Raw genomic sequence first — 15,660 nt, 5'->3', positions numbered from 1 at the left:
AACCAATCCTTTTGATGCTATTAAACATTCAGCTTGGAAAGAAGCTATGACAGAAGAATACCAATCTATTATGAAAAATGATGTTTGGGAAATTATTCCAAGACCTAAAGGAAAATCTGTTGTTTGTTCCAAGTGGATATTTAAAATAAACCATGCTGCTAACGGTAGTATTGAGAAGTGTAAAGCCAGATTTGTAGCTAGAGGATTTTCTTAGAAAGAAGGGATTGATTATGAAGAAACTTTTGCTCCTGTTGCCAGATATACCTCCGTAAGAGTAGTCTTAGCAATTGCCGCATCAAAGGGATAGAAGGTACATCAGATGGATGTAAAAACAACATTCCTAAATGGAAAGATTTCAGAAGAAGTATATCTGGAGCAACCTGAAGGATTTGAAACTCATGATCCTAATGCTTTTGTTTGCAGGCTCAAGAAAGCTCTCTATGGGCTTAAACAGGCTTTGAGGGCATGGTATGAAAGAGTTGATAAGTATCTCACTAGCTTAGGATTCTCCAAGAATGAAGCTGATCCAAATTTATATTATAAAAAAGATAAAGATGATATTGTAATTCTGATACTGTATGTTGATGATCTACTAATTATAGGTGATGATCATCTCATAGATCAATGCAAGAAAGATCTAATTAGTGAATTTGAGATGAAAGATTTGGGACTCCATTACTGCCTAGGACTAGAAGTACGGCATAATTCTGACAGTATTATACTAAATCAAGGAAAGTATACATTAGATATTTTAAAGAGATTTGGAATGTGGGATTGCAAACCTATGTCTTCTCCTATGGAGACTAATCTACATAAACTTAAGGAAGCAGCTGCAAAATCACCATCCATAGATTCTACTCTCTACAGATAGATGATTGGGTCTCTTATGTACTTAGTAAATACAAGACTAGATATTTTCTATGCAATTAATGCCTTAAGTCAGTTTATGTGTGAACCGAAAGAGATTCACCTAGTCGCAGTTAAACACATTATGAGATACTTACAAGGCACTCTTAATTATGGACTCAAATATGAGAAAGTTACTTTAGACTTGCATGGATTCACTGATTCAGATTGGGGTGGAAGTGTTAAAGACAGGAAAAGCACGTTAGGATGTTGTTTCAGTTTAGGATCAGCTATGATATCTTGGATATGCAGAAAGCAGTCTTCAGTAGCTCAGAGCTCTACAGAAGCTGAATACATTGCAGCAACAATGGCCTCTCGTGAAGTAGTCTGGCTAAGGAAGTTACTTGTAGGATTATTTGGGCGAGCCATGAATCCTACGATTATTCATTGTGATAATTAGAGTTCCATCAAGCTCTTAGTGAATCCAGTTTTCCATGACAGGTCCAAGCATATTGAAATTCCTTACCATTATGTCAGAGATATGGTAGACATAAATTTTGTAAAATTGGAATACATTTGCACTGCAGATCCGACAATAGACATACTCCCCAAACCTCTATCTAGAGTGAAGATAGAACATTTCAGGAAGAGACTTGGTATGGTTGAGTTGTAATCCATTTGTACTCTTTTGATTATTAATAAAATAATTTTTTTGTCAGGCTATTGATTATTATGGGCTCTATCATGTATAATCATTATTTAAAGAGGTGATGATCTCTGAAATAATGAACACTTGTATAAAAGACATTATGAGAGATGACAATCTCTTAGATAATGTACTAAACAATAGATTTTATTGTAAGATCTAGATGAGTTTTAGATCATATTGTGATGTTGACATTGCTATGTTCATGGGTCACAAATTGGGTAAAGGAAGAATCTTAGTATTCTCCAGATTTATCTTCTAGTCTGGTAGATCTCAAACTCAGGATCTCGTTGTGATATAGAAATACCAGTTTCTATGAGTCGCAACTTGTGCTTTATCACTAGTAGCAGTGATTTGTCATATCACAGGTTTAGTAATATGACAGTGTATAATGTGTTCTATAATACGACATACTAAGAAGATTTAGACAGATATAGAGTATTAATTCTTGCTTATTCATCTGTATTGATGTTGCTAGATATAATATCTCTCTGTATGATTATCAAGTTAAGAGGGAGTGTTAAATATTAACATGATAATCTACAGATTCTGAAGTGCAGGACGCACTTAAATCTTCTTATGCTAAATAGCTTGATGGCTTTATATGTCTCTCTCCTTCCTATGTTAGGCGGCGACTTTTCATGAACAAAATGCATTTAATTCTAAACTAATACAAGTGTGTGTTAGCGTTAATTCTAACCTGTTCTGAAGACGCTGATCCATAAGAAGGGTTGTCAAAGCCGACCAAGGATAGGGACATGTCCCTGGATGGTGACATCCCTTGGTTTAGATATTTAGAGAAATAATGATGCAGACTTGTAGGACACACAACACAAAAGTTCAGTCTGTTCCTACAAGCACCATTGTTCATTATTTAGCAGCATTTATGATATTCTCCAAATCAGATCAAACTATCGATTCTTCCTTCTTGTGTCTGAGATAAAAGGAATTAAGTGTTCTTCAAGTCCTTCAAATCTAAGACTGTTTTCTTAAGGAGATTATTATACTATTCTACCTGCAGTTACATACAAAGATCAGAATTTACAAATATAGATTTCATCTATATTCAGATCTCAGTAAGAATAATCAGCGACCAGGGAAATCAGTATTAAAAGTCTGATAGAAAGAAGTTGCAGAATCTTTACAATCAGACAATCAATCATGTATTTCTAACAAATTTATCAATCAATTATTTTTAGCTTTGTACTCAACCTTACTATTGTACACAAATCCTAGGAATGTCTTTTAAATCGTTGCTTCTTCAGTTGATGGTTGTGATCCAACTATTCCAATTCAACAAATTAGTTCTAGGCTCTAGCCTTGTAATCATTTTGAACTTAAATAGAACATTTATTAAAAATCTGCTTATTGATGCTTAGTTAAGTACAAACAACTCTAGTGCAAGGAGAAAAACAATGACTAATCACATAGGACCCATTAGGGAGCAAAACAATATAGAAATCCCTCTTTGCCCTTTTTCATGCTTTGAAGAAAAAAGTGTTAGACTATATAACCATGCATGTTCCCTCCAAAGCCAGTCTAACAGATTTAACTTTTTGTAACAAAATAAATGAAGTTTTTGTATCTTTCATATAGTATTAATTATGTATTTTTGTCATGGTCCTCGAAGCCTCTCGTGTACCAACTAAAAACTTTCATCAAAGAAAAAGAAAAACACAAAAGTCTAACGGGGGAGGTGGGGGATTGATTCCCTCTTTGCATGATCTTTTAAAGTAGGGGTAAAGATCATTATTTTTCAACCCTCCCACCAGAGTCCCTGATTGATGTTAACAGGATCCATGGAACAATCTGCCCCATTTATCCCAGAAGAATCAGAATCAATGCCCTCTTAAGGATTAGAATCAACTTTTTGTCACTAGAAGAATTGCTAAGACTTGCCTTTGCTAGGTTATTCTGAAGCATACATGGACCTTTTTTTAGTTTATAAAAAACTTTTGTTGTTATCATTGAAACCAATAGATAGAGAAGGGGATTTTGAAGCAATGTGAGAAACTCCAATGCTGGGTTGTGAGTTAGAAACCATAGGAATGATATTCTTCTTGACTTTCACAATCAATACTGAAAGACAATTAATCAAAATTTTCTGTAACTTATCATCTGTCATTATTTTGGAACACTCAAATATGGATTCAGAATTTATGGATGGAGCTTTGGCTTTTGGATTTTATTTCAACCAAGTGCAATCCATTTGCAATGCCCATTTTTTGCTGTAAAAACATGAAGTTAGTCTTTCCAACCCAATCAACTTACAGGCATAAATAACTCCATGTAAGGAAGCATAAAGGCATTTAAGCTAACTAATATTGTGCTTTAACACTCGTGCAGCAAGCAAGAGCTAGTGTCTTCTATTTTTTTATGACATCACCAAGAAGTTTCAAAACTCATGGAAGCAAAAACCACAAACTGGGTGGCATGTTACAAATTTCAAGCACTTTTGAGAGGAATTAACATTCACCTTACTAGGATTGGCAATAGGGTCACAAGCAAAGACCCTAAAGAGAGATTTCTCAATATTTCAAAAACCCTTGCCAAGAATATGTTTCTGCTTACTATTTTTTAAACAAACAAAGAAAGACCTTTTTGAATCATTCTACAAAATTTAGTCTATAACTTGAGCTTTATACCCCAGACCAAAGCCAATCAATAATTGGAAAAAATTCCTAGTAGGAAGAGCATCAGGAGAAATTTATATGAAAAAATCTCTGCAGATTTCAACATATTCTCTTCCCTTATCAAAACACCAACATTATTTTTGGCAGGAAGCAAGGTTAAAGTAGAATAATATTACTTTGGAGGCCATTTGTTTGCTTCTAATCTTGAAGGGGCTCTTTACTTTACACAATGAATGCAGCTCCTTTGTACGCCTTTGAGTGATTTGATATTGTTGCCTTTGAGAGACATTAGTTGCATTTCCATCAGTCTCCATTAAACACAAAAACAGTCAAGCCTGCAACATCCAGCTTAGATATACCAACTGCAGTAATTTCACACATGGGAAATGACTTGATACGTTTAAATGAGTCCAATGAAAGCCAATATGAAAAAAGAAAAGAAATATAAAGCCACTAAAGGCAAAGAAAAAAAAGACATAAACCATAACAACAAAATAAGCTAATCAATAAAACAAAGAACTTTGTTCTCCCCTCCCAGCTCAAATCCTAGAAAATATTGGCTTCTGAATTTTTCTGCTGCATCTTGTTTATAATGGGCAGATTTGATGGACAGCAAAGCTGCATATGAGTTTGTTTGTAGTTGTAAGATTCTGCATAATGAATATGCCTGATAATTCTATTCTTTAGTACTAGAGAGATCTCTAATGTTTGGAGTTGGACCATTTTTACTGTCTTCAATCAATCTTTATGCATGTCCTTGCACAAACTACTTGTCATATTTTTTTTGACGTCATCATTGGAAGTATCATAGTGAATGTAACTTGTATAATGAGGCAAGCCTAATCAAGGTACTTTTGTTTTCACTTGCTGGTGAGTTGACCAAATTTATCCCTGTATCCTATTGGACAATCTCTACCTTATGGGCCTGCACTGACCTTTGTTATAAAAAGTAGTCATAAATACTTTCTCTATAAATTTTGATGATTCTAATTAATTTTGTAACAACCACTAGTTAAGACTCGAGTGCATGCACAGTAAAAAGTCCATAACTTAGAGGGTGTTACTTTGAATTGTTTGGAATAATAATCTTTAGGATAATAGCAACATCAATGGATATCACCTATTCTTGGCAATAACAGCTTCATGTATGTAATTGAGTTGCTACTCAGAAGCATTTGTTTTGACCAGAGTTACTTATTTCAGCTCTGTGTGTTGGCAGGCTATTTTCAAAGAACTTTGTAATATGATGGATCCTGGAAAGACTCCTTATAATCCAAAGAAGGGAAAGCCAAATGTTATCATGTTTGTTGGTTTACAAGGTACTGTCAGTGATATTGTTTGACATGACAGGCTAAGTTTATAATGGAATACGTTCCATTAGTTTTCTGTTGACGTTTATATTAGCATGGATGACACTGCATTACAATGTTACCAAATTTCTCTATGCACGTGGGAATTATAAATACTTTGCATTTGAATTTGTGGCTTAAATTACTAAATACGATAATGAGCTGGTTTAACAGTGTTCCTTTATGTAAGGATCGTTAATGTTTACATTTGATGTATTGTCATAAATGAATAATGCAGGTTCTGGGAAAACTACTACTTGTACAAAATATGCTTACCATTACCAGAAGAAGGGCTGGAAGCCAGCTTTAGTTTGTGCAGATACTTTCCGAGCAGGTGCCTTTGACCAGCTGAAACAGAATGCAACTAAGGCCAAGATTCCTTTTTTTGGCAGGTGAGTTGGAAAGTGATCCTGCACAGGCAACTTTCATTGACTGTATTATGGATATTTTCCGGAGTGAACAAATCATATTGCTATCCTTTGTATTTCTTCACAAGTAAATAATTTTTAGCATAGACATCAGAGTTCTGTAATTCATTGGCAAAGTTTAGAATGGAAAATTTTGAAGGGTACACTTAATTGTGTTTACTCCACTAAAAGAGGGGTAAAAACTTATTAAAACAGAAAAGAGATACAAAGAAAGCAAGTGCCCATCAAGGGTACACTTAATTTCAGATGCACATAAGGATAAATATATCCCATGTGACGTACGGAGATATTGATTGATATGGACTGTTGTAATCTTTATCTTCAGCTATATGGAGTCAGATCCCGTGAAGATTGCTCAGGAAGGAGTTGACAGGTTCAAGGAGGAGAACTGTGATCTAATTATTGTAGATACAAGTGGACGACATAAGCAGGAAGCTGCACTTTTTGAGGAGATGCGGCAAGTGTCTGAAGCAACGGTACAAGCCAGTCTCTGTTAAGCATAGGTTATGAAGGCAGTAGTGGTTGTAAGACCATCATGTTTCTAATGCTTGCATTTTTGTTGAGTTTGCAGAGACCAGATCTTGTAATATTTGTAATGGATAGTAGTATTGGACAAGTGGCATTTGATCAAGCACAAGCATTTAAACAGAGTGTTTCAGTGGGAGCTGTCATTATCACCAAAATGGATGGTCATGCAAAAGGAGGAGGTGCACTTAGTGCGTAAGTGTTCTTAAGTAGTTCATACTTTATAGTCTCTACTGTAGAGTTTGGTTCACGCGCCCTTGCTATATGTGGTATGTACAAGTAATACTTGAATGCAGTGAAACATAATGATAAGAACATCTTTTTATTATTTATGTACTTAGAATTTTCTCCCATTAAATTGGATTATGTTCTTACTATTTTTAGTTTTCTTACATTTAGTTTATAAGGAATATACTATGACTGATGTTTAGATTGTTGCTTGCTTTGGATGATACACCCCATGTTTTTTTAATTGTTTATGGTTTGTCTTGGTAAATTTTTTGCTAATAACTTTATGTTGTGGTTTACAGTGTTGCAGCAACCAAGAGTCCTGTTATATTCATAGGTACAGGAGAGCACATGGATGAATTTGAAGTATTTGATGTCAAGCCATTTGTTAGCCGATTGCTAGGTCAGTTGATTTAGAGCTATTCAAATTTCTCAATAAGGTTTTCTTGTTTGTTTGCCGGTGTTCCATTATAATTATGGTTGATGCCAATTTCTTATGATATCCTATGACCTGTTTTCTTTTGATTAGGGATGGGAGATTGGTCTGGCTTTATGAACAAAATTCATGAAGTGATGCCGAAAGAACAACAGTCTGAACTTCTGCAAAAGTTGTCAGAGGGCACCTTTACTCTGCGAATCCTGTATGAGCAGTATCAAAACCTCCTCCAAATGGGACCATTTAATCAGGTATGATTAGTTGATTCAGACACCACGTTTTATAAAATTTCAGGAGCAAGTTGCTATTGCATATGAAATGAAGCCCTATTCTACAGGTTTTTTCCATGATTCCTGGAATTAGTGCTGAGTTGATGCCTAAGGGCCAAGAAAAGGAAAGTCAGCCTCAAGTAAAAAAGTTCATGACAATGATGGACTCCATGACTAATGATGGTAAATATCTTTTCCCTGTTCGTGTTCTCTTGAAAATAATGGCCATAGAAGCAGAGGTAAAAGGAAAGTAGAAACCAGTGTATAGAGTAAAAGTTTAAAATAATAAATTTCATTCTAGTGATTTTTTATGATAGAATAGTTTAATAGTGACACAATGCAATTCTATGTTTAGGCTAATTAATTATACAAATTTTTGATAGTTCACATATGATTTTTGCAGAACTAGATAGTACAAATCCAAAACTTATGACAGAATCACGGATAATGCGTTTGGCACGGGGAGCAGGTTGCACTATAAAGGAAGCTAAGGAGATGCTTGAAGAGTATAAACGTGTAGGACAGGCTTTTAGCAAAATGAAAGGACGTAAAATTCCAAAGAAGGGTGACGTGAGTGCTCTATCGAGAAATATGAATGCACAAAATATGAGTAAGGGTCTTCCACCCAACATGCTAAGGCAATTGGGTGGCATGGGAAGCTTACAGAATCTAATGAAACAGATGGGTTCCAAGGACTTAGCAGGGATGCTAGGAGGCAGTAAATAGTTTGTCAAGGAAACTTCAATGTTCATCAAGTTTTTAGGAGCATATTTGGAAATCTCATTAGTCATGATTTTGTCTATGTGATTTGGCTCTGTTTTTGTGCTATAAGGTATAACTATTGTAGTTTCTTGTTCAAAATTCCATTTCATTTTCAAAATTTCTAGCAACATGAAGTCAAGTGCAGGGGCTGAGATTTATTTGGGTTAAGACAGTTATACATTTTTTAGAGAGATCAATAAGTAGGCGGGGGACTTATTGGATAGATAGAATGAGAGACAAATCATCTTCAGAATGGCTGCCCTGGTAAATTACTTGAACACAGTTTAATTGTGAATCTATGCTGTTGTAACTGTGGAACAAGAACTCAACCATATCTCAAGCGCCCTCTGTAACTCACCTGCCATTGCCAAGTTCTAAATTTTGAATTACTGTCATGTATGGCTGCTGATTTTGGAGAGGGATCTAACTCCCCACAGCCCTCCCTCTCGTCGCCTAATACTCATGTCGATCCATATGGGTTGCATGGAGTCTTTGGCAATGTGTAGGAGATTCCTTTGCCAAAGAAGAACATTGACGAGGAGGTAAAGAATGTCGGAGAATCTTGCATTGATTCGCTTGCTTCTTCGCTAGATAACGCCAATGGATTGAATGGTATAAAAGCAAGCAAAGGATTCATGAAACCCGACTGGAAGGCAACATTTGAAGGGGCAAAATTTAGATCATTCATACAACATAAAGCATGCACAAAAGTAATTTTGTTTATGCACATTCCCAAGAGTCTACTTATACATGAAATCTCTCAAAAAAATAAAATATAAATAAATTCATTTGATTTCCTAATCTTGTAAAATAGACAAGTCTAACACCTAATTCTTAAAATAGTATTGAAGTTGTAAACTATACTAAGAAAATCATTAACAATCAAATTTAAATAAGAGTCTATACAATAAAGAATTTATGTATTGAGATTATATAAAAATTTCCAAAAGCTACTTTAATTTTATCTATATAATTTGAAAAGTTATTAATTTCTTAATCTATCACATATATTTATACTTTTCATTATTGATCTAAAAAATGATGTCTACATTTACCATGACACAATGTCACTTCCTCAAACTATGTTTTGTAACAACATTTACCTAATTGGATTCTCAAGATGAAAAACTACTTTACAACTCAGTTTCTCAATGACCTTCAACCTCCCCAAAATGCCTTATTAACTTGACATTGGATAGTCCCTCATCAACTTGTATCAACCATCTCGAAGAGATTGAGAGAAATAGATTCAAAGACCAATCCTATCACATGCTCCAAGCACTTGTACCTTACATTGCCTTGATTGCCTACATTCAAACTTTGATTGTTCACAATTCCCTAAACAACACATTGACCACTACTAACAAGAGGTTCCTTGCCCAGCCTTTGGTAGACTCCAAATACATAATACACTCATCCCCCTCAAGCTCATAAAGTATCTCAACCATTTGCTAAAAAACAAGATTCATCTTGATGCACAAACTTGAAAAGGGACAACAAGGATTGTCACTGTTTTCCTCTTTATATTTGAAGGATCCGTCACCATTCCTTAAGAACCTACCTTACTCCTTATCCAAAAGACACCACAAGACATGAACTATTGACCTTCCACCATGAAGCATTTGTTGATCAACACTTGAAATTGCCATACACATTCTGATTTTCATAATGACCTAGAGACAAGTCATTAATAACTTCTGCAATATTTCAAACTTGCCCAATCGCTCCAATATATTTGTAGATGGCCTAGTTATAGATATCATATCCAATTTATAGAAAGATCCAATGGTGCAAATGAAAATTACGATCCTTTTACTAAAATTGGTAATGAGTGTCATAAAAACAAGTAAAATTCATTGGTACAACTAGCCTAGGGCTTGGCGTTTCTCCCAATATACAAAGGTAACCAACTTGAGACTTACACCATTTGAAAGGTTATTTTGAAAACACTACAAAATACCATAGAATCAAATTTATCCAATGGCGGCAACAAGGGTTTACAAATAAATCTTTATCAAGACCCTGGAAATGAGGGTTTCTTAAATGTTTTTCAAGAAATGCTTGGATCTCTCACCCCAAATTATGAAAGATCCTCCAACTTGACTGAAAGGAAAGATGACTAACCATATTTCAATTTCCAATAGGTATTAGACATAAATCAATCAATGTGGGAGAGAAGTGAACTAAGGAACAACCATTAAGACAACATAATAAACCACATTTCCTTTGAAAATATTCCACCAAACACATTTCTTTCAAGGCCTCCACATTCCCTCCACTAAAAGAGAGAATTAAATGTTTTATAGAATGTAGTGAGAAAGGACTGATGCAAACGTCACTTAACAAACGATGAAAACACATGGGAGGACTCATGCTACATGCAACCCAAAGATCAAATGCCAAAGAGAGTTTGGGAATAAATACTTGCAATTGTAATTGATTGAAATAATAATGTATAATACACACAACTCAAGGGCCAACAAAATAGACACTTCAAATGCTATAATGATAGATGAATATGTTACAACATCCTTCAACAACAAAGAATACGAACAAACTAATGTTTATTTCCATGTGGTTATTCATAGATACATTTTCTTTTTATTTCTATCAAGCAAATTTGATTGAGTTATTATGCTTTTAGAAATATGATTATATGACAAAGACCCATACTATACAAAGATGTGAATTTGAAAATAAATGACAAGAACAACAATAATATTTAAGATTTTGAAGAAGGGAAGCCGACGACAACATAGAGAAAGGATTAATAAAAGTAATGTTCAAAAACTATTGTAGATATAGGATTTGAGATATTTATCGTGCCGTCTCTAATGGATTAGAACGTGTTGAGCTGTTGTTTTACACGATGCTTAACGAAAAGAATCCTTTCGAACTCCTCTCTTGAAAAGTTAATCCGAAAATCATTTCCAAGGTTTCGGGTAAACTTGCGACCTATTGGAATCCACTCAGTTGAAGATAAATGTGAATGTTCACAAGGAGGCTTTTGTCAGTTTTGATAACTTCGAATAAGATGTGAAATTTGTTCGCCGCTTCAAAAAGAAGGAAGCATACAAAAGGAAACTATGTTTTTGTATTTTGTATTTTTTTAATGGATGCAATCTAACAATGCAACTAATATGAATTCCTATTTTAACAAGGGGTTAGTAAAGAAAATAACGAAGATAAAGTAACGAGAAAATTAAGCAAATAACACGAAATTAAATCCTAATGGACATAAGCTACAAAAAACAACACGTCTGCGAATTAAGCCTTTGAAGAAATCGGTGGGTAACCAATGAAAGTAAGAGCAACGCTTCCTTAATTCCATTGATGCAATCGTCGATGGGATTTTCTTAGCAATCGTAAGTGTTGGAATAGAGTAATTGAGAGGGGGAGGGGGTGAATCAGTCACTACAAAACTTTCCACAGTCCCTAAGATGTCTGAATATACCCTTGATCTGATTAATATAAAATGCTGAAGCTTGATAATGTAGCAAATGATAAATATTAAGAACTGATATGTTATCATGGACAAAGCAATTCAGCAATTAAGAACACAAGAGACACCATTTTTAACGTGAACACCCAATATGGGAAAAACCACCAATGTAACTAGATACTGTTTTTCACTCTTCTACAGTGAGCCCTGTTAGGAGCCAACCCTGTTAAAGGTTACAAAAACACACTGTTAGGTGTGACCCTGTTAAAGGATTTAATCACCCTATTAGGAGTGGCCTTGCTAGAGGTCTTTAGAACAATTCAACTGAACTGTCACCTTGTTAGAGGATTTATTGAATGGCTGTTAAACCAACTCTGTTAAGAGATTTTGAATTCACTGTTACAATGGTTAGAAAGCAACAATGAAGTGACCTGATATAATGTACAACTTATCTTTGCTGATTACAGATCTTTGTTATGCTTGATTGGATCCTTACTGATCAAATGCAACTTTACAGCTCCTTCAACTCATCTGATCCTTCATCAGACTTTGCTCAACATTCGCCTTTTCATTTCATACTATAATTCGCATTCATAACTTCTTTTTCACAATCTCACACACATTTTTAATTCATAACTTGAATGACCATATATACCTTTCAGATTATCTTAGTCGGCTCAAATCACTGACTAAACAAACAATTACAACAGTCGGCTAGAAGTAATTAATTAGCAAATCTCTATATTGGCCGACCCTGCACGGTGAACTTTGTTCAGAAAATAATTCCTGTGTTAACCGACTGAGCTCGATTAATACAACGAACTTCATGACAATCCTTTAATCACCGGGAGAACTCGGTAAGTACTGAGTTTCTTGAGATAACTGAGTGAGCTTGGTGGAAACTACGCTTTGGAGACCGAGTGAAGCTCGGTTAACACTGACTTCTCCATGATTCCTTTGATGACCGAGTGAGCTCGGTTGAAACTACCCTTTGGAGACCGAGTGAAGCTCGGTTAACACTGACTTCTCCATGATTCCTTTGATGACCGAGTGAGCTCGGTTGAAACTACCCTTTGGAGACTGAGTGAAGCTCGGTTAACACTGACTTCCACATTTCCTTCGTTGACCGAGTGAGCTTGGTGAACACTGTCTTTCACCTTTCCTTTGTTGACCGAGTTAGCTCGGTTAACACTGTCTTCCACATTTCCTTTGATGACCGAGTGAGCTCGGTTGGCACTGTAGATTGCATTGCAGACTGTTTGAGCTCGGTGAACTTTGAGACTAATGACTGATATGACATTTGTGTGACATCAAGGACAACATTATCCAACAATCTCCCTCTTTGGCATTGATGGCAACACAACATGTCATAACAGAATGAAAATTTGAAAACAAGTCCAACAAGATAACAAACTTCTCCCTCCTTCAATAATCTCCCTATGTTAAGGGACTTCATGGAAAACTTTTCAAATCTCACAAATTTCATAAGGATATGATAGTAAATCTCTCCCTCTTTGACAACACATGCCAAAGAAAACATAAGTTAAGTGAATTGTAATGTACCTTTAGTACTGATTCATATGCAATGATTTCTGATTAAACTGCACCAACAGATAGATCTTCAATCTTGTATGCGTTGATGCATCACTAGAACTCATTTTTAGTGGACTTTAGATAGGGGAATGACCCCTAACTTACCTCTGAGATACAAGAATGCATCCTTAGGTAAAGGCTTTGTGAATATGTCAGCAATTTGTTCCTTTGTATGGACATATTCCAATCTGATCTCCTTGTCTTGCACCAATTCTCTGACAAAATGATATTTTATTGCAATATGCTTGGTCTTGGAATGCATCACTGGATTCTTAGATATGTTGATTGCACTAGTATTGTCACAGAACATGACAACTGGTTCTTTGATTTCCATCTTCATTCCTTGCAATAACTGCTTAAACCAAACAATATTTGAACAGTTTACTGCTATAGCAACATACTCTGCCTTTGCTGTAGACTGGGATGTACAATTCTGCTTTTTGCTTGTCCAAGAAACCAATCTCTTTCCAATAAAGAATGCTCCTCCACTTGTGCTTTTTCTGTCATCAAGGTTTCCTGCCCAATCAGCATCAGTAAACACTTTCAAATCCAAATTACCTCCAAATTTGTACCATAAGCCATAATCTTCAGTTCCTTTCAAATATCTCATTATTCTTTTGATTTCCATCAGGTGAGTTTCTCTTGGCTTTGCTGAAAATCTTGCAACAATACCAACTGCAAGGGCAATATCTGGCCTAGTATGAACTACGTATTGCAACTTTTCAATCATAGATCTATACAATGTTTGATCTACCTCTTTGGATTCATCATCTTTGGTAAGTTTCAATCCAGTACACATAGGAGTTCCAACAGGTTTACAGTCCTCCATACCAAACTTTTTCAATATCTCCTTGATGTATTTTGATTGATGATGTAGATGCCATTCTTATTTTGTTGAATTTGAAGACCAACAAAGAATTTTATTTCACCAAACATAGACATTTCAAATTCCTTGTTCATTTGTTCTGAAAATTCTTTGCAAAGATCATCATGCCCTATGAAAACAGTATCATCTACAAATATTTCTGCCAAGACAATCTTATTATCTAGCCCTTCCTTTATATACAAGCTACTATTATCATTAGTTCTTTGAAAACCAATCTGAATAAGATAGTTATGCAATCTTTCATACCATGCTCTAGGGGCTTGTTTCAGACCATACAGTGCCTTGTGTAATTTGCAGACCATGTTCTTTTTATCTGGATCAACAAAACCTTCAGGTTGTTCAATGTAAACCTCTTCATCCAGTATTCCATTCAGGAATGTTGACTTGACATCCATTTGATACACTTTGAATCCTTTGTGAGCAACATATGCAAGTAAGGTTCTGACTCCTTCCAATCTTGCAACAGGAGCAAAGGTTTCTCCATAATTTATGCCTTCTTCTTGAGAGTATCCTTTGCATACCAATTTGGCTTTGTTTCTGGATACCTTACCATCTTCAGTCAACTTGTTTCTGAATACCCACTCGGTTCCAATTACATTCTTATTTTTAGGCCTGGGTACAAGAGTCCATGTCTTGTTCTTCTCTATCTGTTCTATTTCCTCGTTCATTGCCTCAATCCAACTATCATTTGTCAATGCATCTTTAATGCTTCTAGGTTCAAAATCAGCAAGTAAACAAGTATTTTTCAGCTTGCTTCTTGTCAAGGTTCCTTCAGACTTGTCTCCAATGATCTGATCTAGTGCATGATGTCTTCTGACATATTTAGCTAATACAGGTTCTTTGCCTCTTGAATGAGTTTCATTGCTATCTCCTTGTGCTTCAATTTCATGTTCAGGCTGTTCTGGCTCGGTAAGAATTGGCTCAGGCGCTTCAGACTTGGTAGACACTTGCTCGGCAATGTCTAAATGTTGCTGTGGCACGGTTTGAACTTTTTGCAACTCGATTACTGATGACTCGGGAGTTGAGGATTCTTGAGTGAACGGTATGCTTGGTATAGTATCTGGTTCAATGTAAACAAATCTTCTGTAATCTTCAGGTACCTTTTTGCTTTCTTCTTCAGATTTTTTTGCAAACTCATCAACTTTCACATGTGCACTTTCTATGACTTTGTGAGTGGATAGATTTAAACATCTATATGCTTTGCTTTTGCAAGAATATCCTAAAAATATTCCTTCATCACCTTTTACATCAAATTTTCCTTTTCTAGATTCTTTTAAAATATAACATTTGCTTCCAAATATTTTTAGATAACTTACATTGGGTTTGTAGCCATACCATAATTCATAGGGAGTTTTGAATGAGTCCTTCTTCAACTGTACTTGGTTTAAGGTATGAACTGCTGTGCTAATGGCTTCCTTCTAGTATTTGATAGCAATGTTCTTTTCTATCATCAGGGTTCTTGCACAATCCATGATGGATCTGTTTCTTCTTTCAGCTATTCCATTTTGTTCAGGAGTTCCTGGTGCTGAAACCTGTCTTTTAATACCTTTTTCAATG

At 35.3% G+C, this 15,660-nt stretch overlaps 1 protein-coding gene and 1 long non-coding RNA gene across 3 annotated transcripts in view; one reads left to right on the top strand and one right to left on the bottom strand.

Annotated features, from left to right (window-relative positions):
• LOC149530432 (signal recognition particle subunit SRP54 2-like) overlaps positions 1-8,983 on the top strand; it is a 62,836-nt gene extending 53,853 nt beyond the window's left edge. For both annotated transcript variants that reach the window (XM_089808727.1, XM_089808728.1), the window contains exons 3-10: positions 5,405-5,504; positions 5,773-5,926; positions 6,288-6,438; positions 6,534-6,682; positions 7,018-7,118; positions 7,245-7,402; positions 7,489-7,603; positions 7,824-8,983. In XM_089808727.1, the coding sequence (XP_089664853.1) occupies positions 5,405-5,504; positions 5,773-5,926; positions 6,288-6,438; positions 6,534-6,682; positions 7,018-7,118; positions 7,245-7,402; positions 7,489-7,603; positions 7,824-8,146 (1,251 nt within the window). In that variant the 3' untranslated portion in view covers positions 8,147-8,983. The remainder of the gene's footprint in view (positions 1-5,404; positions 5,505-5,772; positions 5,927-6,287; positions 6,439-6,533; positions 6,683-7,017; positions 7,119-7,244; positions 7,403-7,488; positions 7,604-7,823) is intronic.
• On the bottom strand, positions 4,121-8,684 carry LOC149530433 (uncharacterized). Its single transcript, XR_016358956.1, has 3 exons — positions 8,541-8,684; positions 5,811-5,944; positions 4,121-4,547 (listed from the first exon to the last, which is right to left on the bottom strand). It is a non-coding gene; the product is annotated as an uncharacterized LOC149530433 (long non-coding RNA).
• Positions 8,984-15,660: the final 6,677 nt, after the last annotated feature.

The sequence above is a fragment of the Cupressus sempervirens genome, chromosome 11, assembly GCF_028749045.1.
Source record: "Cupressus sempervirens isolate cs-2001-9-10 chromosome 11, ASM2874904v1, whole genome shotgun sequence".
Lineage (NCBI taxonomy): Eukaryota > Viridiplantae > Streptophyta > Pinopsida > Cupressales > Cupressaceae > Cupressus > Cupressus sempervirens.
This window is presented reverse-complemented; position numbering and strand designations above follow the sequence as displayed.